The 23,030-nt window shown below is 33.7% G+C and overlaps 1 protein-coding gene across 1 annotated transcript; it reads left to right on the forward strand.

The window, feature by feature from the left end:
• The first annotated feature begins 423 nt into the window (after positions 1 to 423).
• On the forward strand, positions 424 to 21,785 carry LOC126973275 (pyridoxal phosphate phosphatase PHOSPHO2-like). Its single transcript, XM_050820488.1, has 4 exons — positions 424 to 785; positions 9,681 to 9,869; positions 14,810 to 15,028; positions 20,127 to 21,785. The coding sequence occupies exons 1-4, from the start codon at positions 642 to 644 to the stop codon at positions 20,283 to 20,285; spliced, it is 711 nt and encodes a 236-aa protein (XP_050676445.1). The 5' UTR covers positions 424 to 641; the 3' UTR covers positions 20,286 to 21,785.
• Positions 21,786 to 23,030: the final 1,245 nt, after the last annotated feature.

A 23,030-nucleotide genomic window follows, 5' to 3' on the forward strand; every position in this document is an offset into this window, starting at 1 on the left:
CATTCAGCCAGCGAAACTCAAATAAGAGTGAATACTTAAAACGACTAAAAACAAAAATCGATTATAATACTTTATAAATGTATAATATTGAAGAACATTTGAATAAATGTATAAAAATAACATTTCATCATTGTTGTAGTATGTGTAGATATTATTGTATCTAATATTCTCTTGATATTGAATAATATAAAAGTATAAAATAAAAACAAAAACGTTTTCATTTGTAGGTTTCTTGCATTATAAAATTTATTTTACGCTAACAGCTCCTACATACATCATAAATCAAAATAATTAATTTTTATTACACCGTTACACGACGGACTGTCTACAACTACAATATAAAGTCCTCTGTTACTACTTAGTACTAGCTCTGTGTAATATTATGCAATTTCATTGTCAATGTCGGAATTCAGCTACCTATTTTTATGGGGTTCAATTTAACTACAAAAATGTCAAGAATTTTTCAAGGTGAATTCACGTCAAACAGCTGACTAGTACCTATTGACTAACATGGGGAAAAGCCTGAAAAATTCCGTTATGTCGCAAATAAAAAGCAGTAGCCTGCTGAACTTCGTGTTCAGTGGCCAGTAGTTAGTTCGCGGTATTGTGTGCTGCAACACTAAGCGCGGGAAATTTAAACAATGCCCAACTTAGCAGTTTTCGATTTCGACCGCACTATTGTTGACGAGGACACAGATGCCACAATTATAGATAGATTAAGAGAAAAAAGACCTCCGCCTGAATGGGAAGCAGGATCGCAGGATTGGACTCCTTATATGAGTGATGTAAGTACCTTCCACATACATCATTTTATTTTGACTTCATCACAAAAATTCCCCATGCACAAATAATATCAACATTTCGTGTTAAAAGAAGTTATTTTCCAGTTACAAATATATCCTGAAATTACAAGGAAATCGTATGATATGACTAATAATTATTATTCAGTATATAAGTAGGTACATTTTTGTATTGTTTAGTATAATATTATAACTACTTTACTTACATTTTTTAAAAGATTTGAAAAATACTATTGTTACAGTAATTTAAATAATTATTTTTTATTCCATAAAATATATTATCATTTCTATACATACTATAATACAGTACATAATTTGTAATTTTATTTCTTTCATCAAAATTATGAATAAAAAGTCAATATAATATAATATTACTAACTGTTGACCGATGTACTTCGCTTCAACTAAACAAATACATTAATTTAAATAATTTTCTAAATTTTATATGAAAATCTTTTTTGTTAATTACGAAACTTGTAGAAATTCAAAATACAATAATTATCCCGTTGTTCCCTTATTTTCCCTGTTCTTTTAATGAAATAATGTCACATTAGAACTACGAAACTGTGCGTCATTTTATCTCAGAGAGTTAATCATACAACATTTAAATTTGGATTTAAAAAATTGGTCACGAATTAAAATAAAATACCCTATCGCTCAAGTTGGTTCAATCTGCACACAGTGTGCAAAATTTCAATTCTTCTACTTCGCGAACGAACAACGTGACACGAAATTTGAATTTTTATTATGAGATCATAATTATTGCAAGTTTAGGCAGGTGTTTACTATTAAATTATACTCTTTGGTTTAGGTAGGAATTTTAATTTGCACTTTACGGCCTTTCATAACAGCTTTTCTACGGACGTATAATTTTTTTTATAAGTAATATAAATACAAAAATATTATGCTGTGTACATTTACAATTTTATAACGATAAGAACTTCTATATCTTCATATATATAAATTGACAGTGACACGTTGTTTGTCCGCGATGGACTCTAATGGACGTATTTTAATGTGGATTACTTCATGGAGTGCAGTTTAGTCCAACTTGAGAGATAGGATAGTTTTTATTTCGATTTGGTACCCACTATTATTTTTATTTTCAATATTTGTTTTGTATGGACATATTTTCTATGAGAGAATTTATTGTCGCTCGGTTTGACAGTTCTGCTGTGAAACAATTTTATTATAACAACAAGGAGCATACTGTACGAAATAATTCTTGATGTTATGAAATATTATTGACAAATATATAAAAAATCGTATTTTATTTATTATGTACAGTACAACGTCTGTCGCTAGTGTTATATATTATGTTCTATAATATATTTTCCGTTTGTTATTTTTATTATGCAATAGTTTTTGTACCTAAATACTTACGTCACTTTCCACGCGCATCTTTTTTCCTTGCTCAGCCACTTGGTGTGGTTGACTTATGGCCGTGCCCAAGATTCAGTCTATCTTTTACTTGAGATAAAAATCGTAACTATCGTTGTCTTTTCTGTCCCAATAAACTTATCGACGTTAACTCACCTTATCCGTACACGCTGTCTGTCAATGGGACGACGTATAGCTTACCAGCGATAGACGTTTGCATGGAAATTGCAATTCACGCGTCCCAATATAAAGCGATAAGAATGACTTATCGGGTATATTGGGACAGCTACAGATTATTGAGAGCAAATTACTGACAGTAGAAGGTAGTAATTTATCTCTATCTTTAGATAGTATATTGGGAACGGCCGTTAATGTATCAGACACACAACAGGTAATATAATGAATCTTTCCCTTCATTCCATGGGAGATTTTTAAAGATGTATCGAAATATAAATGTATATTTTCGTAACGCTCTGTATTTTGAGATATGAAGATGTAGAAATGTACATTGTAGGTGTCGTGTGTGGTCTCCTGTTGATTTCTATGGAAAGATGTAATGAGATGTTTCATGCTATAATGTACCTATATCTTTATATTATAGCTGCCGTGTGTGAAGTGCCTTAACATCTTATATCTCAAAGTAAAGCAGTGGAAGGCTCCTTTGCACAGGATGCCGGCTAAAGTTCTTCATGGATCATTATAATTTCTAATAAGAATAAATACTTTGCTCTTATTGATTTTTTAGATAGCTTAACGAGTTGAATGTATGAGACAGTAAGGCTTCAATTGCTTTTCTTTAATAAAAAGTGGCAAGACGAACAAGTCCTGCTTATTGTAATGACGCTCAGTGACGCTCAGGATTCTTAGACAAACGACGTGACGAGCAGGACGTTCAGCTGATGGTAATAGATACGCCCTGCCCATTACAGTGCAGTGCCCTTCAGGATTCTTGAAAAAGCCAAAAATTTACCAAAAACACCTTGACACATTGGATGTTAAGTCTCATTTGCCCAGTAATTTCACTAGCTACGACGCCTCTCAGACCGAAACACAATAATGTATACACATTACTACATGAAATCACGCCTCTTTCCCGTAGGGGGTAGGCAGAGACCACTTGCTACGATCCTTACATACTTGTTTCGCTTCGTCCACTTTCATTATTCCTTTCATACATGCTCTTCCGTTTAGGGTACTCTTGACCTGGCCTTTTATCAAGACGTCCCTGATTTGATCTCGAAACGTCCGCCTAGGTCTACCTTCCAACACTTTCATTCACATTACTTCACGGCAGAAAAAAGGCGCCGTTGTGGTACCACTCTCACTGGTCTTCATGTGAGACTGAATATTTACAATAAATAGTTGCAGGCGGTGACTTGTAGTGAAATATTGCGAATATTATAATTTTATAAGCTTCATCTATTTCGTGTGCGAACTATCGCGCCGTACACGAATATATTATTGGCTCGGCACCAACGTCTTGACCTTAGCCTTCATCAATGTCGTGGTCGCTATCTAGTCTTACGTCAGTCAGCACTCGACATGTGCTGGAGCTTTTCTGCTGACGTTATCTTGTCTATTTTTGCGGTTCCGCAATTCTGTAAAGAACTGATATACAGGATGTAACCATCCAAATGATTTGAGTTTTCTTTAGTGTTAATTCCGAGTACGAGTCTCGTGCCACATTTTGGCGACTCAACATGTCCTGAGGATGCCTCGAATTGTTTAAAGACAAATATTGGCGGAATTAACACGAAAGAAAACTCAAATCATTTGGATAATTATGGATTTCCGCAAAGTAACGCCTACTTCAATAAAAGGGTGTAACCAGTCAATTTCGGAATACGCAAGGGTTCCCCATACAGCTCTCCATAAGTTAACTATCGTTAATGTATACTTCATTAAAAATACCATATAAATGATTTGTAAACTTCATAATAATAATTGCATGCTGTATCTGGATTAAAAGTTAATGCATTTAGAATTAACTTTAGAATTTATACTTTATTTTTTATGAAAATAAGGTTTCGACACGAGCCTAACCTAAAAATTCTGAGCGGCACTACAGTTGCGCTCGTCACCTTGAGACAAAAGATGTTAAGTCTCATTTGCCCAGTAATTTCACTAGCTATGGCGCCTTTCAGACCGAAACACAATAATTCTTACACATTACTGCTTCACGGCAGAAATAGGCGCCGTTCTGGTACCCATTGGTGAATTCCAAATTAAATACTTATATTAATGTAATTATCACTGGTGGATTAAATAAATGAATAACTGGATAATATTAATTGGCATTTTTACCGACTTCAAAAAGGAGAAGGTTCTCAATTCAATCGGATTTTTTTTACACCGATTACGCTGAGATTTATGATCCGATTTACGTAATTCGCCGTATAGATGCCATTTGGTCACATAAAAAATTTACATAGTTTGGCCCAGAAGTTTTCATTTTATGAACATTTTTGTTGTTTTTCATCTTTTGTTTGCTACTACTACTACTACCGGGCTTCGAACCTGGGACCTCTAGCTCAGTAGACAGGGTCACTAACCACTGGGCTGTACGGAGTGTCACATGCATATGGTATTAAATTAGTAATCTATATCAATTCAAATGGTTTTTATGAAAATTTTTATCTTTGCGAATGATATAATTAATAAACTAATTGTTTTTTGTGTTCGGCTTTTTTAGGAATTTTCATTTGTTTGTTATATATTATTATTATTAACTGACACAAAAAAATAAAACTGTTTAAAAAAACCGACTTCTAAAATTGAAAAGTATAAAATAACTTAAAAATTAATTTAATACACCTCTTATGCAAACCTTTACCTTGAATATTAATAAAATACAATTATTTGTATGTGCTACATATTCATAGCTTTGAAGTTGGTGCCAAGCCAAATGTAATAGTAGGTCCCTACACTCCCCGCGCGTGGCTTTGAGCGGGATAGCTTTGTCTACAATTCGTCTAGAACAAAACAACCCATGACATCCTTAATAATTATTACAGTAACACGCGTTTGCAAGAAATTTCCTGCCTCACACAGACACTTTGTGGAAGCAATCACCGGCTGCGGTTTGCCCGAACCGATATGACTTAGGAACCTTCCAGAAAAGAGCATACTCTCACCTTAAAGCATACACTGCCAACCCATCTTTTGACACCTTTTGTTGCCCATGCGCGGTTGCTCTCTCTCCACCTTGACTCAGCTCTCCCCATCCCTGGTGCCTCTTGTCCGTTTGAACTCCCCCCCTATATGTACATATATATATATATATAAAAAGTAAGTAAGCTGCTGATAGCTTATGATATGATTAAGCTTTATTTTGTTTAGGGCTTGGCACCGACTTAAAACCTATCAATAAGTAGAACATTTAAATAATAGCATTTCATTGATATTAAAGTCGTTTTTGAAGTCGGTTTTTTTAAACGTAGAAAAAATCTCTCTCACAAAATGTTTTTTAGTAGTTGCAGAAAGAAATCAAAGTTTTTTGTAGACCTTTTAGCCAGCTATGTATTGCGTATAAGTATTGAAGCTCAATATCACGTCTTCTGATGTTAGCTGTTGTGGCGAAATATATTTCTGCTTGTTTGGTTTCTATAATTTCATAGACTATTAATAAATATAATACATATAGCTTAACCTGCATGTATGTTTGTTTGTAACCGACTCATTTGGGCGCGATTTTGTCCCACTATAAACGCCCAGATATCGTTTTAACTTCGTAAATTTATTGAGGGCCGATGATAAAATTATTCCATTTTTCAATTTGCAAAATCAGATTTTTATTAATTTATATAATTTTTTCCTCTATCATCGGTAAGGCAGGAATAAATGTTCTTTTTAAATTTCAACCAAAGAGTTTTTTAGTTTTTTTTTAAACAACTTTTATTAATGTTTAACATGCCACAACCTTCAAAATGTATAAATGATTTACGTATATTAAGATACCTACCTTGTTTTAAAAATAAATAATTAAATTCGTTATTCATTTTATAGGTATTATGATAGTGCTAAGTAATTTAAATGATAAGTACATTTAAATTACTTAATTGTTTTTAGATTAAATAAAATAAACCAAGAAAATGAAGCGATATCATCAATGTATAGAAAATGTCATTTCCTGTTTCAAGAACATTTGTATGCATTTATTTCTTAATTAAGAAGAATTTTCCACAAACAATCAATATGGTAATTTGGTTAAAGTAATTAAAAATTTAACATTGCAACTGACGTACCAATATCCGTTCAATAGTTACCTTATCAATAAAATGCACTCAATTTACTAATTATAAAAACTTATTGACTAATAGAATTTAATCACCATAGGGAGTAAAAATAACATAACATATTGACGACATGACGACCTGTATAGCTGAGTGCTTAGCGATCCTACCTATTAAGCTAGAGGTCCCGGGTTCGAATCCCGGTAGGTGCAAGCATTTATATGATGAATATGGATGTTTGTTTCCGAGTCATGGATGTTTAAATGTATTTATGTATGTTTATATGAATTTATGTATGTTAAAGTAAGTATATTGTATTAAATATATCATTGTCTTGTAACCCATAACACAGGCTATATATGCTTAACTTGGGGCAAGATAATTTGTGTAAAAAGTGTGTCAATATTATTATTATTATATTACAACAACACTTGGTAAACGTCATGAAGATACATCAGTTCGTAAAGGGGCTATGACATGGAGAGAAGAACTGATAAGAAACTCCCAGCCCATCTTTTCAATCATATAACAACTTCGCTTACTTAATATAATATTGTACAATATTAATTTAATTTATAACATAATAATAATAACTACATTTCTAACGGTTAATACTTAACATGATTGGAAGATACCCTTCTGGCGCATTTGGCCTCAGCTACATAGTTCCTGTAGAACTCGGCATATCTCTTCTTTCTTGCATCACCAACCAATGTCTTCCATAGGACTCCAGAAATACCAGCAAGGGTAAATGATATAAACAAATGACGCTTAATAAAGGCATATTTCTCAAAATTGATTCCCTTAGAATTCTTTTTGATGTCATTTCTGATACTACTAGATACTACTACTCAGAGAGAGAAGAAGCGGTGCAAGAAACTCTCCCAGCATTCTTTTTTGCGCTCAATTTTCAATAAAAATATACAATATTGTACAGTTATTTCTATCGCTATAAAATAATCACAATCTAATCCCAGGCTGTCCGATCATTTAGATATTCAGCAGTTTAGTAATAGAATTTACGGCAGAGCCATGTTTTATAAAACATTTAAATTAATTTATGGATAATGCCTGAACAGTGGCTGGGACTTTATTATAGAAGTGCATGCAAGTGCATTTACCCTTAAAGCTATTATGTATCTTATGAAGCCTACTAGAATTAGTTACAAGCAATCCCTTATTTCTAGTGTTATAATAATGAAAATCACTATTAAGAGCAATAAGGTGACGATTTTTGTGAACATGTATTAAATTTTCATAAATGTATTGACAATACCACTTGTCAGGAGGCCTCGCATCTGTGGCTTAGTAATAGTAGATACTGCACTTGCCCCAGTCATTTTGATTACGCTATTCAGGTGTGTTCGTAATTCAAATTATTCTGAATTCGTATGAGATACGAAAAAATCAACAATATGATATTAGACTGTCTGCATAGAACCAGACAAGTCCATCATTATCCACTATCTATCTTCCATCTAGTATAGTAAGTGTGCTCTGTGAGTCCTGTATGGTATTTTATTGTTAAATTGAGTACCAAGACCTATGAAGCAACCCTTAACTGCCATAACACCAGCAAACACGGCACGTATAAGTTTATTATTTTGAGTTCAATGAATTCAAATCACAATTTCTCTTGAAATCAGTAATGTTTTTTCAAACGAAGTAAATTATTATATTCATATATAATACTAGCTGACCCAGCAAACGTTGTATTGCCGATATTAAAATCGCGATACAAAAGTAACTGTTGATCGTAGATGGGTGAAAATTTGAATTTGTATGTATTTTTTAATGCTGACTCATAATCAAACGAATTTAAAAAAAATGTCACAAAAATTAAAAAAAAAATTCGTGTGGACCACCCTTAACATTTAGGGGTATGAAAAATAGATGTTGGCCGATTCTCAGACCTACTCAGAAATTTTTTGAGCAATATGCTCAAAAAATTTCATGAGAATCGGTCAAGCCGTTTCGGAGGAGTACGGGAACGAACATTGTAACACGAGAATTTTATATATACGATATATTGTGAGAGAAGAGTTAGGATTTTTGTCGACTTGAATTTTTCCCGAGGTGAGTCTCTTGGACGCATATTAATAATTGCTATTATATAATTAATAATAATTATAATAATAATCGTCATATCAGCCGAAAGACGTCCACTTCTGGACAAAGTCCTCCCCCAAAGATCGGTCCCGCGCTACCCTCATCTATGATTTTGGTTCTCCTACTGATTAATAATAATGCATAATATAATAGTGACACATTTTTTCACAAATTATCTTCCCCCAATCTAGGTATCGCCTGTATGTATTATGGGTATAAGACCACGATATATTTAATACAATATACTTACTTAAACATACATAAATACAAGTAAACATCGAAGACTCATCAAATAAATATTTGCATCTATCGGGATTCGAAACTGGGACCTCTAGTTCAGTAGGCAGGGTAGTAGTAGCACTAACCACTGGGCTGTATGGAGTGTCATATCGTTATTTATATGAGTGAAGATGAATCTATACTATTTTTTTTAACAATAAGGGACGAGATGGGCACGACATTCATCTTATGGTAATTGATACGCCCTGCCCATTACAATGCAGTGCCGCTCAGGTTTCTTGAAAAACGCAAAAGTTCTAAGCTTTTTTTTTATGATAATAAGGGACGAGACGAGCAGGACGTTCAGCTGATCGTAATTGATACGCCCTGCCCATTACAATACAGTGCCGCTCAGGATTCTTGAAAAACTCAAAAATTCTGAGTGGCACTACAATTGCGCTCGACATCTTGAGACATAAGATGTTAAGTCTCATTTGCCCAGTAATTTCACTAGCTACGGCGCCCTTCAGACCGAAACACAGTAATGCTTACACATTACTGCTTCACGGCAGAAATAGGCGACGTTGTGGTACCCTTAATCTAGCCGGCATCCTGTGCAAAGGAGCCTCCCACTGGTAACTTGAGAGATAATATATTAAATCTCATTTGCCCAGTAATTTCACTAGCTACGGCGCCCTTCAGACCTAATAATTGAACTTTACAGCTTCACAGCAGAGAAAGGCGCCATTGTGTCACCCATAACCTAACCGGCATCCTGTGTTAGGAAGCCTCCCACTAGTCGCCCTTTAGGACACCCTTTTTTTAATGCCCCGGGGAAGCACAGATGAATCATTAACTCATAAGGCTTTTTTTCATGATTTTCTTCCTTTTATTATTTTTCCACTTAGTAAGTTGAATTGTTTGAGTTTTCCCCTGCCAGGTGTTCGAGCACGCGTATTCTGCGGGCTTCCACCCCGCAGACATCCTGGACAGCATCGCGAGCATGCGACCCGCGCCCGGCATGCCTGAACTGCTGCTCACCCTGGCTGCACGAGGCTGGGATATCCTCCTGCTGACTGATGCCAACACGGTCTTCGTCAACCACTGGCTGAAGACGCATGGTCTGAGGGTAGGTCGTATTGTGTATCGGAAGCGTGTGCCCGATTGTTTTTACCTAATGGCATGTCTTCATTCTAATTTAAAATAGAATAGAATAGAATAAAATTTATTGATAGCACACCACCACTACCACACACTTATTAAATAACAAACCAGAATTTGTTATAAATTCTTAGAACTAACTAATAAAACGAATTAAATAATATCATTTATTACTAAAAACGAATAAGTAGGTACTGTGCGGCAGTGAATGTGACCAAATGGAGCTAACTCGGTAATAAGCTGCAATGGCGTGGCGCCAATATAGCACTGGTTTCCAGTAGCCCCAACATTATTGAGTCCTGGAGTAGCAGCGACTGGTATTTTTTTTTTAAATTATAGTTATGAATATAATCGAACAGTATTTAAAATCAGTAAATAAAGGCAGTACCTATAGATATATATTTTTTTAATTTAACTCTAAAAAATGATAAGAAAATGAACGTAAGAAGAAAATCTGAATGTATCGCTGAAAAATGTAAAAATATGTGGCTATTAATAATAAATAAATGTTAGTAATAATTAAATATTGTTATTCAAAATAGGATATAATATCACTTATTGAAAGTCAAAAACTACCACGCATTCGAAAAAGTATGCCTGAGAACGGGCGCAACAAATTCAGTGCGCTTTTTTTTCTGTTCAAATATGGTAACAAAGTAAAATCGTACAATATAATGTATTATTCAATAGCATTAGGGCGGTTGCTCCATTCCCAATCTGTGGTATCGTTAAGAAAGTCATGCATGTTTAAAGTAATTACTTTTTATTTGTTACCCCAAACTTTATTATTTGGTCCGGACTGAATAGACATCTTATCTTATGAGGGACTCTGGAAAAGTTAATATAGAAAAAAAAAACTTTAAAAAATACCGAATTCGAAACGTCCTTTAACTATGCCAACATTATAAAGAAGTAGATAGTTTGAGAGGTTTTATGAGGTAATATCTGGATCTACTGAACCGATTTTGAAAATATGTAAACAATAGAAAGCCACATTATTTATGAGTGTCATAGGCTAAGTCAAAGTCGAAGTCAAAAAATCTTTAATCACTGAAAACTTTATAAGTTATTTAGTGCAAGTCAGGATGAAGTACAAAAGTTACAATAGCATTCAAATGAGTATAACAATATTCATTAACAAAATTTAGAACATTAATTCCAACTATCTTTATCATTCAAATAATCTTTCACGCCTATAATAGGCCTTAGATGTTAATTTATTTTTTACGATACATTAAAATTTTTTAATAGGTAACATTTTAATTTCATTTGGGAGTTTATTATAAAATACAACACAATCCACTTTATAAGATTTAGCAATTTTACGGAGCCTAGTAGATGGAATTGCGAATTTATGTTTGTTTCGAGTATTGACACTATGTACATCACTATTCTTTTTGAATTGGCTAATATGTTTATGAGCGTATAGGAGGTTCTCGTATATGTACTGGCAGTGTACTGTCATAATATCTATTTCACCAAACTTTTCTCTCAATGAATCCCTTGAACGCATTTTATAGACTGCTCGAATTGCTCTTTTCTGCAGCACAAATATGTTTTCAATATCTGCAGCCCTACACCACAATATAATTCCGTAAGACAAGACACTATGAAAGTAGCTGAAATATACAAGTCTAGCCGTTTCAACATCTGTCAGCTGCCTAATTTTTTTTATCGCAAATACTGCAGAGCTAAGTCGATTACATAAGTTTTCTATATGAGCACCCCACTGTAGCTTAAAGTCTAATGTAATGCTATAAATTAACCTGAAAAACGGTCGAACGAACACGTTATTTTGAACGCAGCCTTATCGATGAGAGACATATTATGATTGTTTTGTTCATATGCATGCTCGACAGTATTGAACGAAGCAATATGGTAACACTGATTAATACTATGTCGCGGGTAATAGCTAGTGTTACACTAATATTTAACTAAGCTCTCATTGATCGAGGTATATACAAGCATCGCAGTTTTCCAAGTCAAAAAAGGAAAGTTGTGCGATATATTCTTGTGCGTGAAACGTAACATAAAATGTGTCATGCCACGAAATAATTCGCCGTACACGTTACTACTGATGATACAATATCATGAAAGGCACTTTGTAATAATTTCGTTTGGACGTCGTCTTGTGTGCGCAAAATGAACTAACACAAAGGTTCCCGGCTGAATGCCAGAAACAGAGGTACGCGGTTCGCAGGATGCTCGTAGTGCGTAGTATGAGCGCGTTTTATGTCCACGCTTGGAGCGAACATTCAATAAAAGGTAGACTGATATTGTGTGAAGCATGTAACGTTTCACCAGTCTGTACGCACCTTTACAATGCAATGCCGGTTATTATTAGTTCTTGATGGAACTAAAACTTCTTAACGCTCGTCACTTAAGTCCACTACGTTCTACGGCGTCATTCAAAACGAAACAATAATCCTTGCACATAACACCTTCAGGCTAGGTCAAAAAACCAGACATTTCGATAAAAGTTCGGACTTTTTAGGTTATCTCGTATAGATTTCACTTCTCGTAAAGATTAAAAACATTTTTGATATTCGTTAATGTGTAGTTTTATTACTATATTCCAAATAATTAAACATCAAATCGTGCCGAACAAAATCCGAAGTCTAAAAGTCCTGACATGTCCTGATTAAATCGGACGGATGGTAACCCAATTCACGGCAGAAGAAAGCGCTGCTGAACACAGTATTGCGTAGTACCAAACCTAGCCATCCAGGCATCACGTGCAAAGCTGCCTCCAATTGGTTAAAATTGTATTCACGTCAAATGTCCCCGTAAACATTGGTAATATGTAGAATCAATGCTGCAGAAAATATAAGGCGCAGTATTACGTAACTCCGCGTGAAACTGAAACAAAGGCTACACGACACTTAATTAGCAAGTTCCAGGAGTGTTAACACATTGTTTATATAGCGAGTATAATATGGGCTTCCGATTGATCTACAATTTGATATAGGTCTTTTGAAAGTCAAACTAGTGTGCCAAATTATCCGATTTTTTAAATATTTTTCTGGGTGGTTTTACTCATATCTGAGGATCATGGTTAGCATTAACGTTTTCATCTGGAGCGGATGATCTGCCTACACTGATTGCTGTCAAACGTGTCAAATTCAAATTCAAATATTTTCATTTAAAATAGGATTTAGAATCACTTATTGAACGTCAAAAACTACCACCCATTCAAAGAGACTGCCTCAGACCTGAGAAGAATTGGCGCAAGAAACTCAGCGGGCTTTTTTTTTTAAATATAAAATATGGATTACAATGTGATATCGTACAATAAACATTTATAATTAAAGAGCCTGAGGGTTTTCGCTTTATTCCCAGTCCGTGGTGTCATTAAGAAAATCGTTTATGGTATATTAATTACCTTTCCCATACAAACGTTTTTTAACAATTCTTTTAAATTTCGTAACACATTTGTTTTGTACATTTTCTGGGATCATATTGTAGAAGCATATAAATCGCCCAACAAAAGACAAACTAACTCGACCCAACCGAGTAGTAGGCATAACAAGTTTATGTTTGTTCCTCGTGTGAACATTATGAATGTCACAGTTTCTAGAAAATTCCTCAATGTGCTTATGAACATACAGAACATTATCAAAAATGTATTGAGAAGCAACAATCAAAATGTGTATTATGTGTCTTACAACTTGAAGAATTTGGATGACGAGTCTTTAATTTGGTCGGTCTATCTTGTTGGAGAACGACCGCGGGATCTTTTGCCTTTCGGTAATTCCAACCAAAATTAGTTTTTCCAAACTTTCGTCGCCTCTACAGCACATAGTGTAGCCAAAATACGAAAGAATACGTTGTCTGTATTAGATGAAGAAGAGAGTTTTTATTCAGAGCTGGTCACAATACAAAGAGCACAGACAAACAAGAGAAGAAGAAGAAGATTTCACTTCTTTAATTCGAGCAGTCTATAAAATGCGTTCAAGGGATTCATTGAGAGAAAAGTTTAGTGAAATTAATATTATGACAGTACACTGCCAGTACATATACGAGAACCTTCTATACGCTCATAAACATATTAGCCAATTTAAAAGAATAGTGATGTACATAATGTCAATACTCGAAACAAACATAAACTCGCAATTCCATCTACTAGGCTCCGTAAAATTGTTAAATCTTTTAAAGTGGTTTGTGTTATATTTTATAATAAATTCCCAAATGATATTAAAATATTACCCTTCAAAAAATTTATCGTAAAAAATTAATTAACATCTAAGGCCTATTATAATGTGAAATATTATTTGAATGATAAAGATAGTTTGAATTAATGTTCTATATTTTGTTAATGAATATTGTTATACTCATTTGAATGCTATTGTAACTTTTGTACTTCATCCTGACTTGCACTAAATAACTTATAAAGTTTTACAGTGAATAAAGATTGTTTTGACTTCAAAATGTAATTTAAAGTAATGGTTTTTTTAGATGGTAGAGAAAATATATATGAAAGTTGATTGACCGATTTTTAAAGCTATACTTCATTTGGCGCGTTAGGGATAAATGGTCCGAGTAAATTTTTACGATACACGCGTACACTTACACCTATATTCGGCACTCTGACGTTAGCTGGTCAACTATACCATTTGTATCATACTTCAGCTACCAAGCCTCTTGTAACTTAAATCTGCCGAACTATTTTCTATGTGAATTCATTGAATTTCAATATGTATTATTTCTTTCACATAACAATTCACTTATTACGGAAGCTAACAAAAGAAGATCTTATAATCTGTTTTTGGACCTCTAAATCTACCCCTTTGGAAGACTGGAGATTTAATAAGAAAAAGCTTCCGCATTTAACGAACTCTTTTAAATAATTACAATGTTTATAAAGTTGTAAAAATAAATGAAAAGTAAATAAATATTAAAATTTTGCAGGACATAGTAACCGCTATTATTACGAACCGCGCTTTCTGGAAGAACAACCAGCTCTTCATCGAGCCGTGCATGCGCCAGACAAGCTGCAAGCGCTGTCCCAGCAACCTGTGCAAGTCCCTGGCGCTGGCAGAGTGGTGCAAAGAGAGAGAGTACGAGACTATCGTGTACAGCGGAGACGGGGGGAACGACTACTGTCCAGCCTGCAGCTTGCTGAGCAATGTGAGTGAAGCCTTCTGATTCATCATCATCATCAGCCGGAAGACGTCTACTACTCGACAAAGCCCTACCCTAAAGATCTCCACGACGATCGGTCCATCTTGTTGGGAACTTACGAACACTGCGTCTTCCGATTGACCTGATTACAGCCACTCAATTCCAAATTTTTCCTCTCCTTTTTCTTATGAAAATAAGGGACGAGACGAGCAGGACGTTCAGCGGTAATTGATACGTCCTACCCATTACAATGCACTCAGGATTCTTGAAAAACCCAATAATTCTCACACACACACACACACACGATTTTTACCGTCGGGGTAGGCAGAGACAACAGAACGCCACTTGCTTCTATCCTTACAAACCTCACGTGCTTCCTCTACATTCATTACTCTTTTCATACATTCATCACCAGTCATTCCTTCACACATTTGCTCGCTCGCTCCACCGTTTTTGCCCACCACTAGTAATACAAATCCAGATTTTAACATATTATACTCTGGCATTCCACAACGGCATGTGTATCAAGTAACTTTTTGGCTCGCTCAGCCATTTTCTAGAACCATGTGCCAGTTGTATTCCATGTATATACATTAGGATATATATTTAAATCTCAGAGCATACTCTCACCACTGCGGATATCCATGGGTACGTAATTTTCACTATCTAACAGGTGACTCTTTTCCCGGTTGTCTCCGATAATATAAGTTTCGCATACGCTTATTAACAATTTTTTTGAACTTCGTAACACATTTAACAAAAGCATATACATCGCCCAATAAGACTTACAAACTCAACTTAAGCGAGTAGTAGGCAAAATAAATTTATGGTTGTCCCTCGTGTTATCATTATGATTATGACAGTTTCTAGCAAATTCGCTAATGTGCCTTTGCCATCAAGAATATATTGAGATCCAACAGTTATAATATATTTTTCTCTTAATGATTCTTAAGGATCTAGGTTATAGAATAGCCCTCTTCTACAGCACAAAGATTGTATATTATTACTACATATTTTCGGATAGTCCACGACTCAGAAACACAAATAAATATAACAAGTATCTATCTAGTAGTTTATTGAATTAGGCGTTACTTTGCGGAAATCCATAATTATACAAATGATTTAAGTTTTCTTTAGTGTTAATTCCGCCATTATTTGTTTTTAAAACAATTCTACACGTGCTTCGCCTCTTCACGAGACTCAAGTGTAGTCTCGTGCCAGATTTTGGCGAGACAACACGTCCTGAGGATGCCTCGTATAGAGGCGAAACACGTGTCGAATTGTTTTAAAAACAAATAATGGCGGAATTAACACTAAAGAAAACTTAAATCATTTGTATATCTAGTAGTTAGTAATTGAGACTGGTAATATTCTGCAAAATAGGTACCTATGACTACCTGTATAGCCGAGTGGTTAGCGATCCTACCTACTAAGCTAGAGGTCCCGGGTTCGAATCCCGGAAGGTGCAAGCACTTATATGATGAATATAGATGTTTGTTTCCGAGTCATGGATGTTTATATGAATTTATGTATGTTTAAGTAAGTATATTGTATTAAATATATCATTGTCTTGTAACCCATAACACAGGCTATATATATGCTTAACTTGCGGCAAGATAATTTGTATGAAAAGTGTGTCAATATTATTATATTATTATTATATTACTAGCTGACCCGACAGACGTTGTTCTGTATATAATAAATAATATAATGTTTTTATATGAATTTGTAAATAATATATCATAACATCAAAAATTACTTCGTAAAATATGCACCCTGCTGTCGTAATGAAATTGTTTCACAGCAGAACTGTCAAACCGTGCATCAATAAATTCTCTTATAGAAATTATGTATGGACACATCAAAGGAAAAACAAATTTATTGTTTTTATTTAATTTAGCAGCATTTTCCTATTTATTCAAAACCTTTTCCTATTTATTCCTTTTAAACCTTCTCTGGACTTCCACAAATAATTCAAGACCAAAATTAGCCAAATCGGTCCAGCCGTTCTCGAGTTTTAGCGAGACAAACGAACAGCAATTCATTCAAACGATGGATATCTGTTCACATGGAGAATAACAAAAAATAAATTGGACATGTAATTAATATTATGAATTTTTATATTTTTATATTTTGGACACCACACCCTTATACAGTGATGGTTTTCTAGTTATTAAGTTTACTTTTAATTATAATAAATAATTAATGTTAACTATGGGACGTAATTGACCTGAAATAAAAGAATTATTATTATTATTATTTTTATATATATAGATAGATAGATAATACGTTCTTGGACGTCAAACGTGCTCATAGTGAATTTTCAATACCAGACATATAAGCAAAAGAAACTCCATAACATTTGCATTATTATTGTTATAATAGGCGGCGATAATCACTTACTATTAGGTGACCGGAGCGCTCATTAGTACTTCTATTAAGTACATAAAATGCTTTACTTGGCGTAAATTAATTTCCTTGCGTCCTATGCGAATGACATCATCTTGACTGAGTCTATTAAAAAATTCCCGGTACAGACGTCAGATTTATGAGGAAAACTCGTGTATTTCTGCTTTTACATACAGTTGTGTAATACATAAGTACATACTAGGTTTGTTCTACGTATCACGTATTTTGTTATGTTTTTTACCCTAAGTTAGTAATTATTTGGAATTATTATAATAATAATAATTCATTTATTTCGGAGCAAGTCCATATTAAAAAATAAAATTACAAATCTATATATATATATAAATGAATTGCTATTCGTTAGTCTCTCTAAAACTCGAGAACGGCTGGACCGATTTGGCTAATCCAGTAAGTCCAGGGAAGGTTTAAAAGGTGAATAAATATTAAAGTGTTCGGAATTAAATAAAAACAACTTTTTTTTTCCTTTGATGTGTCCCCCGTCGTCCGATATTTGTTTTGTATGGACTTATTGACGCACGGTTTGACAGTTCTGCTGTGAAACAATTTCATTACAACAACAGGGTATACATATTTTACGAAATAATTGTTGATGATATGAAATATTATTGACAAATTAATAAAAAAACATTATTTTATCTATACTAATATTATAAAGCTGCAGTGTTTGTTTGTTTGTTTGTTTGTTTGTTTGAACGCGCTAATCTCTGGTACTACTGGTCCGATTTGAATGATTCTTTCAGTGTTGGGTAGTCCATTTATCGAGGAAGGCTATAGGCTATGTTTTGTTTTTTTCAAAATTAGGGATCCGTAATAAAATTGCTATTTTGTAACACAAGGTGTAAAATCGAAAACCTATTTTTGCGTGCGCTGCAAAAACTATTGACAATAGAACAAAATGATGTACAGGCTATAATATAGGCAATATTTTATTACTTATAAAACTATCGCGTGAATTATACTTTAAATGGCAAAACAACGTTTGCCGGGTCAGCTAGTTTATTATGTACAGAACAACGTCTGTCGGGTCAACTAGTAAGATATAAATATAAGTGAAGTTTAAACATAAGATATAAAATATAAAACAGAAGTGTACAATGAAAAATAATAAAATTACACACATTATTGTTTACACATACCCCCTACATATAATGTGTGTCGATTTGCGAGTTTTTCTTTTATATCTATATTCAAAAATGTTACGACGCGATCGTTTTAAAAGTCATTTTTGAGACATACATGAAAAACATGATTTTAAACAGCTGCACAATAAGGCTCAACTAGCCGTTGAAAGCTGAAAATATAGCGAAATGTGCTGTATAGTAAATTAACGAAACCTTTTCAATTTCGTGAGATATTCGTTTTGTAGTCTGGGATCTAGTTCCAAAAACTTACTTCGCCAATAAAACTTCACAGGCTCAATAAAGCATTCTATTTCACAGAGGTTTTCGTATATCGGTCTAGTTTTAGGTCCCTATCTCCTTTAAAAATAGTAGAATCCTGCTTAAGACACAAATCGCCATTCATGAAATATGAAATTAAAGCGAGCCTTTTACTAATAAGTACTTTTGATTTTAGTGTTTTATATAAAGTAAATGATAGGCTAGAAATACCCGCCTTTTTAAAAATATCGCCATACGTAAAAAATAATTTCTGTTCTTTAATTGCGTACGACCCAAGAGTCTGGTAGCATTCCTCTGCACCGTCACTCTGAGAATTAAGTGGAACGTCTCATGTGCTTATAATGCCTACTACTCGGCTATGTCGAGTTAGTAAGTCTTTTGTGGGGCGATGTAGATCCCAGATAAAGTTCAAAACACATGTTTTTAAGAAATTCAAAAGAATTGTTAAAAAACGGTTGTGTGGTAAATTTTAGTATAGCATAAATGACTATCCTAATGATACCACAGTTTGGGAATATAGCGACCGCCCGCCACATAGGCTATTAAATAATAAATTTTATTGTACGATTTAAGAGTGCAACCATATTTTTATAAAAAAGAAGCCCGCTGTTTTTGTTGTGCCTGTTCTTCTCAGGTCAGAGGCAGGCTTTTGGAATGGGTGGTAGTTTTTGACTTTCAATAAGTGATATTATATCCTATTTTGAATAAAATTATTTATGCTACAGATTACATTATAATTGAAGCTTCGATGCTACATCTATACATTGCCGCATTTACTCTAGTTGTTTAAAATATTCTTGGTCATTAAGCAGCAATGTAAAACCTGCTAGACAACCTGTTTAGCGGAGTGGTTAGCGATCCTATCTACTAAGCTAGAGGTCCCGGGTTCGAATCCCGGTAGGTGCAAGCATTGATATGATGAATATGGATGTTTGTTTCCAAGTCATGGATGTTTAAATGTATTTATGTATGTTTATATGAATATGTATATGTATGTTTAAGTAAGTATATTGTATTAAATATATCATTGTCTTGTAACCCATAACACAGGCTATATATGCTTAACTTGGGGCAAGATAATTTGTGTAAGAAATGTGTCAATATTTAAAAAAAACGTCTACTTGGTTCAAGTTTGATCAAAGGAGAAAAGTGTGCTTACATTATCTTTAAGCATATTTTTTCCGTTCCACTATCAGACTACGAATGATATATTATTGTATGTGTATGCAACGTCATTGTGTATACGATTAATAATTATTATTATCTCATTTCAGAGTACAGTATTTCCGCGACAAGGTTATCCCCTAGATGATTTGACAAGGAAAGCACTGCTGGCACCAGAGCCTCCGATCAAAGCCAAGGTGGTTCCGTGGACGCACGCGTTCACCATCATCCGGGAGTTGTTCCCGGATATTCAAACTATTATGACATAAATAAATTACAGAAGAACGTGCAATTGTACGATATAGTATTATTATTTTATGAGCATTTAAATCTTATTGTTGGTTAATTATACTATTTATATTATTTATTTTAAAGCAGTCTCGAAAGCGTTTTAATTCGACACTAACGTGTGTTTTCACTTGTTGTAAGTTAAAATTTCTATTTTATTACTGTTTTGATCACACCATACTTTTTACATCATCAATGTATCAGTGCGTGGAACAAATTCTGTTGTTTCGTGAGTATATAACGTATTTATTGTCTGTGTTTGTGATTAGGGTTACCATTTAGTAATTTTGTTCGGACAAAAACCTGACATTTCGATAAAAGTCCAGAGTTTTAAGTTGATCTCGTTTAGAATTCGTTTTCGTAAAGATTAAAGACTTCTTTGATATTAGTTAATATGTAGTTTTATTAATATTCCATCTAATTAAATCCAAACAAGTTAGAGATCCGGAAAAAATCCGCAGTAGGTTCTAAAAGTCCGGACGTATGGTAACCCTAGTTGTGATTTAGTCGAATTACAGAATCAATGTAACTTTTGTTGAACAGAATGGAATATTATCATTTATCATGTTCTGAAGTGAATAATATTTTAATGTACTTGCAAGGAATCATTTTTGTGGAAAAAATTATAACATTTTTTTCGTACAAATAATCTATCGAACAATGTTCAAGTAAGTACTGGAAAAATCTTCATATTCACGGAAAACGTTAAAATATGACGTCAAAACACTAAAAAAAATATTTTTTTAAAACTATTCTTTGACACTTTGTAAATCGTTGCTGGACCCTACCTTTTTACTGTATGATTTCGATTTGACATAGATAACTTCTAGAAATCGCCATAAAGGGCCTGAAAATAGATAATATATTTATCATAACCCTTCTATGATTCTTGTTTTGTTGTAAGTGGAAGTTAATATTAATAATAATAATTGTTTGGCTATTCAAATTACTACACACATACGCGAAGAAACAGACTGATATAATAATATAGCCCTTCTCCTTTATTTATCAATAATAAAAAAAAGTTAATTTGAGCGAAATATAAGTGTTTCAAATTTGCCGCGCAGCAATGACTTTGTATAAAAATTTTTTACTGGCAAATGTATACAAAATTTATCGACCAAGACACCGTTCGCATCGTCCATAAATTTTGGTTCAAATTAAAATTCAAAGAGTATAATAATATATAGGGGAATGTTAAAATTGTATACTTATATCCCACAAGACTACTTGAGGGATAAATAATAACAAAGTACTGGTCCCTATATATTATTATACTCTTTGTTCTGGCCACATAACACTTACTCTGCTTACTACCACATGACGCAAGTCTACAGGTGAATAAATTTAATATAATATGACATTGTGTAGTATTGCAAGTTAAAAAACTGTAAAAAAATGCTAAATTTAATAAATCACCTAAATAAGTATAAGTCCACTTGTTTGTAATAAACGCACAATAAATAAATATTATTTACAAATATGTATTTTATTCGCGATGGTTTTGCCTCAATATTCCTCAGCGATCGTATTTCAAAAGACGTCTCCAACCGTTATCAAGTGTATTGCTCTCTCTTTTCTGCACAGTATAAGACAGTCACAAAATACACTTTATGGCGGGTTCCGTACTAAAATGAGCTCCAAAAAATCCACAAAAAATTTCTTGATTCTCCAGGCACCAAATTAATAAAATATATAACGTGAGTACCAGGAAAAAATATAAATAAAGTAATACCAACTTAACTGTGAAGTGGCAAAAATAGGAATTACGGTCATCATGTTGAATATATATACGCACATATTTATATAAATAGAAATTACATTTATGCTGTTAGATTTACGCACAAAAGTGGAGGAAAAAGACAGCTACAAAAATAATAAGTAAATGTATATTTACACTTATATACTGTAAATTTTCACTAGACGACTTGTTCTAAGAAATTCTTTTTTATTAAGTTTTTATATTCATTGACCGTCTGAGCTTTTCTTATACACATAGGTAGAACATTCCTGATCCCACAGTCTGGTAGTCTCAACCACGAATGAATTTGAAAAAATTTTGTTAGTGTGATGAGGAACAAATAAAATTCGGTTAGTTTCAGACCCCAGCTTGAGGACTCCTAATTAAACAAACCTTTTATATAAATATAGGGAAGTTTTTATGTCGAAAATAATAAGTCTAAACCACTTAAGCCTAGTCTGAAATTCAGATACTTACATGATCATATTTGCGTAACCCAAATATGAGCCTTATTGCAAAAAATTTAAGACACTTATGTTTGTTAGTTGCTCCTAAGTAAGATTTAGATAATACAGAGTAGAAGACATTGAGCCAGCAAAAATTGGGAATACATAGCACTACGTAATATAACACACGGTCTATCTTTTGGTTGGTATACATTAATTCGTTAAGTGCGTAACGAGGCTTAAATCATCCCTCATGCAACGTCCCTGTGGAGCGACAAGGAAAAACGTGAACTTTTCTGTCGTGCGACGGGCATAACTTCGGTTTGGTCCAGTGTATGAAAGAGATAAATATATATTTGAGATGTGCTAATGGTACCAGACTCGGTGGTATACCTGCCTTGGTATCGAATGTCTTAGGCGACCATGTGCCCCAAACGATGTCGAAAGAAGTTGAATACATGCTTTAATTTTTTGCAGAGAGATGGGTCCCCCATTTGTAAAATAAGAACAGAAATTAAATTAGGGGGGACCCCGCCTAC

This window comes from Leptidea sinapis, chromosome 29, assembly GCF_905404315.1.
Source record: "Leptidea sinapis chromosome 29, ilLepSina1.1, whole genome shotgun sequence".
Taxonomy (NCBI): Eukaryota; Metazoa; Arthropoda; class Insecta; order Lepidoptera; family Pieridae; genus Leptidea; species Leptidea sinapis.

Excerpts from the sequence above, each read along its gene's own strand:
- LOC126973275 (XM_050820488.1), top strand. The coding sequence starts at position 642 with ATGCCCAACTTAGCAGTTTTCGATTTCGACCGCACTATTGTTGACGAG. Across the intron at positions 786-9,680 it reads GGACTCCTTATATGAGTGAT|GTGTTCGAGCACGCGTATTC; the intron begins GTAAGTACCTTC and ends TTCCCCTGCCAG. Across the intron at positions 9,870-14,809 it reads TGAAGACGCATGGTCTGAGG|GACATAGTAACCGCTATTAT; the intron begins GTAGGTCGTATT and ends AAAATTTTGCAG.